Source organism: Microcaecilia unicolor, chromosome 4 (genome assembly GCF_901765095.1).
Source record: "Microcaecilia unicolor chromosome 4, aMicUni1.1, whole genome shotgun sequence".
In the NCBI taxonomy this organism is placed as follows: Eukaryota; Metazoa; Chordata; class Amphibia; order Gymnophiona; family Siphonopidae; genus Microcaecilia; species Microcaecilia unicolor.
The window spans coordinates 144,824,742-144,835,203 of record NC_044034.1 but is presented as its reverse complement, the minus strand read 5'-3'; the positions used below and the strand labels follow the sequence as shown (position 1 = coordinate 144,835,203).

General features: G+C 37.6%; 1 protein-coding gene across 1 annotated transcript; it reads left to right on the top strand.

Moving 5' to 3' along the window:
- The first annotated feature begins 1,145 nt into the window (after positions 1 to 1,145).
- Positions 1,146 to 4,150, top strand: FIBIN (fin bud initiation factor homolog). The gene has a single exon (XM_030200695.1). It carries the CDS (start codon positions 1,727 to 1,729, stop codon positions 2,345 to 2,347), a length of 621 nt encoding a protein of 206 aa, XP_030056555.1. The 5' UTR covers positions 1,146 to 1,726; the 3' UTR covers positions 2,348 to 4,150.
- Positions 4,151 to 10,462: the final 6,312 nt, after the last annotated feature.

Here is a 10,462-nt window from a genome sequence, read left to right as displayed (position 1 = left end):
TCAGTAATTATAATGTTAATTAATAAAAGTTTTGGGTGTTACTGAATTCTATTATTCTGTCTCATTGTATTTCCAGTTTTGGCACAGTATAAGTCATCACATGGACAAAATATAAGAAAACCAAAGGACTGCTTTAGGAGCTTATAGCCCATTTAATTATTTTTAAACAGAATGAGAGATCAGAATGAAAGGAAATATTTATTTGTATTATTTTGGCTTATGAAATCAACTTGTCCCTGAAACATGCTCAAAGCAGAATAATCCATTTGTACAAAAGAGACAGTGATTCCATGTGCCCCATTTGCTTATTTCCGATCTGAGGAAGAAGGGCAACCTTCGAAAGCTAATCAAGAAATGTATTAAGTTATGTCCAATAAAAAAGGTATCATCTTATTTTCTTTCCATGTTTTATTTTGTTTGATTTCTATTGATAACCTTAAGAGTGGACTAACACGGCTACCACACTCCTCTACTTAATGTGCCCCAAGGAAACTTACCACTAATCAACACCACTGCAAAGAGCACAGATGAACTTGCCACCTCCTCAAACCAATGCACTTAACACATGATAAAATATTTGTGTTGCAGCATCTGTATGGGAAGATGCTGGAAACACATCCCACGGTTCTTGCAGAGGCTTTGCAGCTACCCTGCAGTCATTGGACGCTTTCCATGCAATAACAACAAAACTTCACACTTTAGTAAAGCAGCTCCTTCATTTTATGATCAGGGTGATTTTTAGATCAAAGAGTTTCCTTCCAATGGAACTGTGCCTGCTTCTGTAAACAAGTGAATCTGGCTTTTGTTTTAAATAGATAATCTTCACAAGTAGAACAAGTATTTCAATTCAAAATTAATGTTTTAAGGAATGAAATCCCAACATATACATATGTATATTATTGTGACATTTTGACATAGGAATCCATAGCAACACAATAGCTGTTTATACGTTTCAATCCAAGTAGAATTTCTTCCTATAGAAAATTTGGCAGGCATTTAGGTAGCAAAGTGGAGTTTTTATTCTTAAATTTGCTGTTTGCCAGTTCTTGCTGAGCTCAAGCCTTTTGAAGAAAAAGAAAAAGACTGCAGCTTTAATAACAGAGGCTCAGAAAAAAAAAAAGGAGGGCTTCTTTCCAAGACTGTGTTTTGGCTTTTAAGTGACGAATTCGTGCTGTAATTTGAGAGCTAGCTAATCCTAAGGATATCCTTAGCCAACAGCAAAGCTCTACATTTCCAATCCAGATGTTGAAACACAGTAGTCGCTTGCAGTGTCAGACGCACAGAAGGCTATTTGATTGCAGAGATCCTTCTTTCGTTCACATAGATTTTGGGCATTCTCTTCACGACCTACAAAGAAAGCAGACAGAGAAACAGCTGTCTTGTGTATCTGAGAGGGACAGCATCCTGGTGTCGTCTTTTCAATTAGACTGCTGATGATTTTATAGTGGGGAGAGCTTTTTTTTCCCCCCCAAACATTAATGACTCAGCTGGGATCTTGGACAGTGGACATACCAGGAGCTTACAGATTTCACTAGACGATCCCTGTAAGTTTTGCTGCCCTCAATGAAGTATATTTGGAATTTGAAGATTGGATGAAGTAGCCAGCGTGGATTTGTTGCCTAAGCATTACAATTCATCCCTTAAGATTGTGGTGACGATCTTAAACGTTTTAAAAAAAACACCTTAAATTTGGTTTATATCTCACTGTGATATTTTAACCCTTTCTATGATGCTGCAGCTTCAGTTACTTTGGATTGGAGTCTTATGCAAGTTATGCCAAGGCTACTATGATGGTCCTTTACAACCAGAGATAACTAATGGGACCTTGCACCACTATTTTGTGCCAGATGGAGATTTTGAAGAAAACGATGAGCCGGAGAAATGCCAGATGCTGTTCAAAGTGACTAATAACAGGCAATGTCCCTCAGTAGAAAGTCAGATTATCTCCCTAAGGGATGAATTTATAATCATGAAAAGACAAATTGAGGATGCAGACAGAGTTCTGGAGGGCATTGGGAAAAGTATTTCTTTTGACCTGGATGGAGAAGAAAGCTACGGAAAGTATCTAAGACGGGAATCCAATCAGATTGGGGATGCTTTCTCCAACTCGGACAAATCTTTAGTGGAGCTGGAGGTGAAGTTCAAGCAAAGTCAAGAGAGTGAAAATAATGAAGAAAAGACGCTGAGTAATGACTTCATAGATATGATGATTCATACGAGAGCAGTCCTAAAAGAAACTTCGGACATCTCGGTTGGCTTAAGGGACAAACACGAACTGCTCTCTTTAACCATCAGGAGTCATGGCACCAGACTGAGCAGACTGAAAAACGAATATTTGAAGGTATAGCCTTTGCATTAGCCAAGATGATGTAAGGCTATCTATTTCCATCTTTCTGGTCTCGGTACTGTTTCCCTGATTGCTACTGGAGGCAGAAGTAAAATATCATTAAACAGATTGTTGTCAATCTGATACGTGACATTCCAAGTTCTCAAATGAAGATACATAGCTCAATGACATTTGTAGCAAGTATTCTGTAAGTGTCTGGCTCAAGACACATACATCCCTTCAGTAAATAAAAATAATAATAATTGTTTTAAAGCATTTCTAACAGCATGGTTACATGCAGCAAGTTCTTCTACTTCCTTTTTTATAAATATTTAAACCTTGGGTAAAATATCAACATTTTGGTTGATTCGTAGGAGTTTCACTCAAAATCCATAGTCGGTAAGAAATGTCTTTCTGCATACATCCGTGCGATGCTTAGAAACCTGCCACGCTATCCATCTGTAGAGAGTTTCTACAGCAGTTAAAGCAGATTCCTTTCAGATGATGCTCCTGAGGGCTATATTTATTACACGTGAGCGTTGTTTTACACATTTCAAAGGCCACCGGTTGTAAGTTGTATATATAGGAAGTATACACACCTAGAATGTTTCAGTATTGAAAGGCTGAGACTGCCCATAGGAGGCTGACCTTCACTCTTTAATTACAATCGTAAATGACGTGTTCCTAAATAGAATTCTCTATACTTTTCACTGCCATACAACCTTAATAAGTGCATTTCAAGCTGCCTGTCTACTTTCTATTACACTACCTTATAGTTTTAGTTTCAGATTTTTCTTTTACTTATTCACATATATATATAGTTCTTTAAAAAAAAAAAAAAGCCTGAGTTCTCCTTTCTGTGGGTTCATTATTAAATCTTTTGCTGAATGAATTCATTTAGAGTTGTAATCTTTATAGTACTGGCATGTTGCAGAGCTTCCTTTTTCCACATCAGCTTCCAAAGCCACAAGTCTTTCAAAGTCTTTGAAAAGATTGGAGTCCGGAAGCCCAATATTAGCTTGCTTGACCTGATGAAAGGTGCTCTCTGTGCCAGGGCGCTCAGTTTCTGCTGCCCTTGTACTTTTTGCTAGCCTGACTGTTATAATTATTGTTCACAGACAATGGCGAAAGTGCAGGGCGGTCTATGTGAAAAGCTTTATTGTAATCGTGTGTTATTTGATGGGTGCTGTATTCCAATGTTCTAGTCCTGCAGGCAGAATCAATAACTTTTATGTGTAAGTAAAAATGGTCATTGCAGACCTGTTAATTGTAATGCAGAGTTATAATTATCTAAGAGTTCTCTTATTTTTAAAGAAATAAATATCTGAAGGCAAAGCTGGTTTATTTTCTGCTCCAAATCATTCTTGTTTTAATCCTGAATTACCATGTTACTTTTAAAATTTATTTCTTCTTTTATAGATTAGTAAGAGGGACTTTTAAAAAGAAACTCAACTCACAAACTCAAAAAAAAAACAGGTAAATTGAAAGGTTCCCTTCAGGTATATGGTGTTAAATTATATTCGGTACATTCCCTGCCATGCTTACTAGGGAGGGGAGAAGCTAGAAGGTAGATAGAACCACCTCTGTCCCATTATAAGGAACAGACACGTGGCGTTGTTTCTATGGATATTTAATTTTTTTACAGGCATACCACTACTTTATACATGTAAAGTAACAAAATGAAACAATAAAAAAAAGGAAAATGAAATGAACAACAACGTTGTATGCAATCCCCTAATAAAAACAATTCTAACAATAAAAGGTTGTTTGTCCTTTTTGAGAGTGACTAGCACTATGCAATTGCAGGGAGCTTATCAGCATATGGGCTAGCGTTAAGACCTGTCATTTAACCACTAACTTGTAGTAGTAGCTGATGTTATTGTTAATATCAAAGTAACACATCTTAATGGTAACCCACCTTAATTATAGAAAAAAGAAATGCCTCTAGAAATCAAAATCACTACTACTTGTAATAAAAGTGAGCCAAGTATAGGACAATCAAGCTATTGTGACATCACTGATGATGTTGATTCTTATTGGTGGAATGAGGCATTATGACATCACAATATTAGTTATGGTTACCAGAGACTGAAACTCTTCACACTAAGGGGGGAAGTTATCAATGTGGGTTACTGTTAAGATGTGTTATTTTACTACTGTGCTATTTTAGCACAGATTCCATTTTATGCAATGAGATCTAGTTACTAATATCTGGTGATAACAATAAAATAACACATCTTAACGGTAGCCCATGGTGATAACTTCTCCCTTAAAGAAAAAAAATGTCTCTAGAAATTGAAATCACTGCTATATATAATAAAAGTGAGCCAAGTCTAGGGCAATCAAGCCATTGTGACATCACTGATTAGGTTGGCTATTATTGGTGGAATGAGGCATTATGACATCACAATATCAGCTCTGGTTACCAGAGACTGAACATCTTCACACTAAGGGGGGAAGTTATCCATGTGGAGAAATGACACTGATGCCAGACCATAAGAAAAGACAATAGCATTTCTTAGATAAAGCAGGAAACTGATGGAAGAATAAACTACTGCTTTGTCTAACAAATGCTATTTATTCAGAATTCTCTTTTCTTATGATCTGGCATCAATGTGTCTTTTCTCCCATTCTCTGTCTATGGGACACAAACAAATCCTTAATTGAATCAGGCTGTGTAACAGGCCTGTTTACTAAGCTGTGCTAATTTGTATTATTGGAAAATTAACGAGTGCTTTTAAAAAAACATGTTAGAGTGGCTTTTAATGCCATACATATCAAGCTCCCATATACAAACTACCTTCCATACATATGGAATTTACAATAGACTTCAGTGGTGTCACTTACTGAACTAAGGCTTTTCTATCATTAAGGTTTACACACCAACCTCCTCATCGGTCTAACGGTAGAACCATTTTCAGCTTTCATATTAAATTTTTTAAAGACTTTGTCAACTTCTTTTTTATATATGGATAAATGTATTTTTCTCTTTAACACTTCAGTATAATTAGTTATGTCACATGCAAATGCATGCAAACTCACTCGTTAGAAGGGAAGAGGGTACAGCTTGCATTAATCCTTTTACTGAGCATTTGTCCTGGAAGGTTAGCTTCACTTAGTGTCACCCAGGAACATCAGCCCCTAATGCGGGAGCCAGTATTCTTGAGGACAATCTTAGTCCATACACTGGAAAGCAAAATATCCTCCTCTTCCCCCAATTCCACCTTCCTGATACAAATATTAAAAACTATGATGAGCTAGAGTGACCTTCTTTCTCCCCCACCCCGTGTCAAAGGTCCCCTTCAAAATCCTATTGGGCTACTGATCTAATCAGTCCCATAGCCCAGTTCACAGTAAAAGTGGAGAATATAAGTCTCTCTTGGTAAGTCCTGCCCCTCACAAGGAAGCGAAATCTGTGTGAAAATGCCTTTATAAAATGAGCTCCCTATGCCCAGATTTGAAAATCAAATCTACATCCCTGCTCCTGAGATGGTCCAATTTTACCACTACTACATAGGGGTAACCTCATAATGGAAATACTAGGCAGTTAGACGTAGCTGCAGTGAGCAGCACCATTTTCATTCCAATGGATCTTGCCAGGTCATTGTTTAATTACTCAGCTATATCCCTTAAAAATGTATGGCACACATATTTTACGCTGTCTTTAATAGGTCTCATAAATCTCAATGTATTGTATTAACTCCATCTTTTCACTGTTTTTCTTTTTATCACCTCGACCTAAGGTATCACTTAAATCTTCATCAAGCTTGAGGGCTGAAGGGAAGTCTTTTTGAAACTAGTCCTCAATGCCATGGTATGGCCATCAGAGGTCACCACATTAGCAAAACCTATCTTCTCTTCCTTCCCAAGCTTAAGCTCTGCCAGCTTCATTGGAGACTGGAGAAGAAATGGAGTACTGGGGCTTGAGCTGTGGGATCAGCCTAGTTTATGAAATTTGATTGGGATGATTAATACAGCAAAGTCATTTTTGCTCAAGACAGTAATGGAAGAGAACCGAACCAAATTAAACAAATGAAATTTTAACTGCTAAGGGAAGCCTACATAAATGGTCCTCCACTAGTGGCTATTATCAACAGAAAACAACTCCCACTGTGAGAAAAAAAAACTGTTGTTACAATAAAACAAGTATTCCATTTATATACAAAGAATATACTGGTGATAGTAGCCAGTAGTGGACGGCCATCTATGTAGGCTTCCCTTTGCAGCTGAGGTTTCATTTGTTTAATTGATTTAATTGGTTTGGCTGTCTTCCATTACTGTCTTGAGCAAAAATTACTTTGTTATATTTTTTTGTTTTGTTTGCACTCCAAATTTTAGAATAATGATTAACGCAGGAAATTGTGATACTTCAAATTCTGTACTAGTTTCATTACTTTTCTTGCACTGAGAAAATTGCCCACAGACAATTTTTTTAACTTTATCTTTATTGAAATATTATATTATATTATATTATATTATATTATATTATATTATAATATAAACAAGTTTTCATATAGAAAAGTATAAACAATTTTTAAAAAGGAAAGAAACCTTCCTAATAAATCGGCGCCATTAGTCCCCTATAATTGGGAGGGCAGAGAAATTATATCAAAGGAGTTATAAAAGGAAAATTATATCAGTCAAAAAGAAATTACCTTAACACTCATAAAGCAAGTCATATCACGATTATCAGCCAACTGAATTCCTAATAGAAGTACCAGTAGAAATTACTGGAATTTAAGACTTTTTAACATCAAGAAAGTTTCTCAGCTGATCAGGTAAATAAAATATATAATTGTTCTCAATGGTTACCCATCATGACCTCTTTTTCAGCCTCTAAACCGGCAAACTGTCCACTTAGTAGCCAGGAGGACTTTGTTGAAGAAATGTTCATAAGTTGTAGAAATGTGCAATGGAAAAATCATTACTGAATGAGAAAACGTAATAGCTAAACATACCCACAGGGGGTTCAGTGCACGTGTTTCCAAATGAAAAATCCAGATTTCTGTTATTATTTTGCTCATCCAGCAACTGTGTGACAAACTGGGTCTATGGAGCTTCTGCAGTAAAGCTCACATTTAAACATATTTTAGCATATCTATTACAAAAAAGTATATATGAATGGTTAAAAAAAAAAAAAAAAACCTCTTAGCAGGCTCTACATTGAATTTTAGCATAAGTGGACTAAAAAGTACTTCCATAAGGTGTATATAATTCTAGTGTAACAAGTAAAACAAAACCTGTATCCGCTGATTATCTATAACTTCTCCGTGGTGTCTTAGGCTCACAGACTTAAGGGTGACTGATGAGGTTCCAAAAACTAGAACAGAAGCTCCTTACTTCCCAAAACAGAACACAACTAGGATCTTTCTCAGAAGAGACAAGGTCCTACAAAAACTGTGGCCAACTTCTAGATATTTTATTTTATTTGTAGCATTTATACCCCGCTCTTTCCCGCTTGATAGCAGGTTCAGTGCGGCTTACAATGTATGGGTACAAAGTATCACAAAGTTAACACAATGTATGGATACAAAGTGTCAAAGAGATAACACAGTGTATGGTTACAAAGTATCACAGATCTGATGCAACTTATGTCTTCTATCTGTACAAACACTTCCTTCCAAACAGACTTGCAAAAGAGAGAAATAACTCTTTAGCCAATGGATGTGAACTAGGAGTTATTACTATTTGAGGAATTAGATCTGGTAATCAATACAAAGGAACAGGAAATCAAAATCCAATTCAAAAATACATATATACATTTTTGCTTAAGTAATTTAAAGATCCAATGTGTTTTTGTTTTTATAATGTTTTTTTTCCAATATATGAGTATATAATTTAACTTATGTTTGTTTTTATTGCAAACTGTTCAGAACTTTGGACGATGTGGATGGGCCTACTGGCTGGGCTATTTGGCCTTTATCTGCTATCATGTTTCTAGAAACTTTTAAAATAAATAAATAAAAACTTATTGTGTTTACATTCGGGTACAATACATCTTGCACAAGTTGTGTTCGGTGTTAAGTTGCTATGATGGCAGGGGGAGGGGAATGATATTCTGAGAAAATATTCATAGAAGTACTGTGCTGATGACTTTTGCATATAATGTACTTTGACCATGATAATAAAAAGATAAAACAATTTTTTTTCAGATCTCTTCCAATTTTAAGATAAGGCACAGAGGAAAGCACACATTTTCCCAAAGACAAAAAATCACAGAAATTCTTAAGTTTTGCCTCATATTTGTTTGTGATGCCCAAGAGTTAGGTGGGAGGCAGGGCTGGTAGTTGGGAGGTGGGGATAGTGCTGGGCAGACTTATACGGTCTGTGCTAGAGCCGGTGGTGGGAGGCGGGGCTGGTGGTTGGGAGGTGGGGATAGTGCTGGGCAGACTTATACGGTCTGTGCCAGAGCCGGTGGTGGGAGGCGGGGCTGGTGGTTGGGAGGCAGGGATAGTGCTGGGCAGACTTATACGGTCTGTGCCCTGAAAAAGACAGGTACAAATCAAGGTAAGGTATACACAAAAAATGGCACATGTGAGTTTATCTTGTTGGGCAGACTGGGTGGACCGTGCAGGTCCTTTTCTGCCATCATCTACTATGTTACTATGACTCACCCATCAGCCTGGACTTCCAAGGCAGGATAATGGGATGCACAATCTGGGTCCCACAAACCTCCTCAGCTTCACTGCTCCTGCACAGTGCCTGATTAGCCTCTCCAGATTTCTTACTGCATATCGCTAGCTGGAACAAACACAACCTCCAACTCTCTCTGGTCTGTGCTTCTAACATTTCTTGTCCCTCAGTTAGGCCAAGCTGACCTGGATCATTCCTAGTTAGCTTGACATGAGGAGAGATAAACCTATCTGCTTCTCCACAGCCCCAGACTCCTCCAGAACTGACAAACCTCCCAAGGAATTATATCAGGCAGTGCTTTTTGAAATAGTTCCCTCCATAAATATCTACAAGGAACTCCTGCTCTTCATGACAGACACCTGGGCCCATTCAACATTACACAATGTCATTGCCGTCACAGCTTAGCAAGCTATATATGACTCAAATTTACTTTCCACATCTTCCTCCCCTTCCACTATACAATTTTTATTTCATTTCACTACTTTTTATCTTCTCCATTTTTTTTCTATTTCCATTACTTCAACTATCTCCTTCTTTTCCATTCCACTCTTTATCTTTCATCTCGGTTCTTACATTTTGCCACATTTTCCCTCATCATTTCAGGTTCATCTTCTTGCTGCTCCCTAATCCTCCATATTCTTCACCACTCTTACCATGTTCCATTCTTCTATCTTTCCCTTCTTCCATTTCCCCTCCCTTTTCTTTCTATCACACCACCTTCTCTTATTTTCTGTCCTCAACCCCTTGCCCACTCCCACCTGTGCCTCTCTCCCTGTAATCATCACTTTCAGCCTTACTTTACATAGAAACAGAGAAAAATGTAGGCAGATAAAGACCATGCAGCCTATCCAGTCTGCCCATCCATGCCATCTACTCTCCCTATCACTCCATTAGAGATCCTATGTACGTGTCCCAAGCTCTCTTGAATTCAGGGACTGTTTTCGTCTCTACCACTTCCTCTGAGAGGCTGTACTATGAATTCACCATCGCATGAAGATGTATTTCCTCAAGTTACTTCTGAGTTTATCCCCTTTCACCTTCATCCTATTACCCTTTGTTCCGAAGCTTCCTTTTATGCTGTGTAGGTATTTAAATGTCTCTATTATATCTCCCCTCTTCCACCTTTCACCCAAAGTATATGTATTGAGGTCTTTAAGTCTGTCCCCATACACTTTATAATGATGACCACTGACCATTTCAGTATCTGCCCTCTGGACTGTCTCCATCCTATTTCTATCTTTTTCAAGGTATGGTCTCCCAAATTGTACACAATATTTTAAGGGGTCCTTATACTAAACTGTAAAAAAGGGGGACCTATGCTAGGGTCAGCTTGTGTTTTTGACGCGCACTGAGACTCCCTTTTACTGCAGTGAGTAAAAGGTTGTCACTTTTTTTTTTTTTTTAAAGAAATGGCTGTGCAATAAGTGAACCACTTACCACACGGCCATTTCAGGGGGAAGCACTTACCACCACCCACTTAGGGTAGGGGTTCCCACACTAATC

Bases quoted from the DNA above. Each gene is read 5' to 3' on its own strand.
- FIBIN (XM_030200695.1), top strand. From the start codon at position 1,727: ATGATGCTGCAGCTTCAGTTACTTTGGATTGGAGTCTTATGCAAGTTA.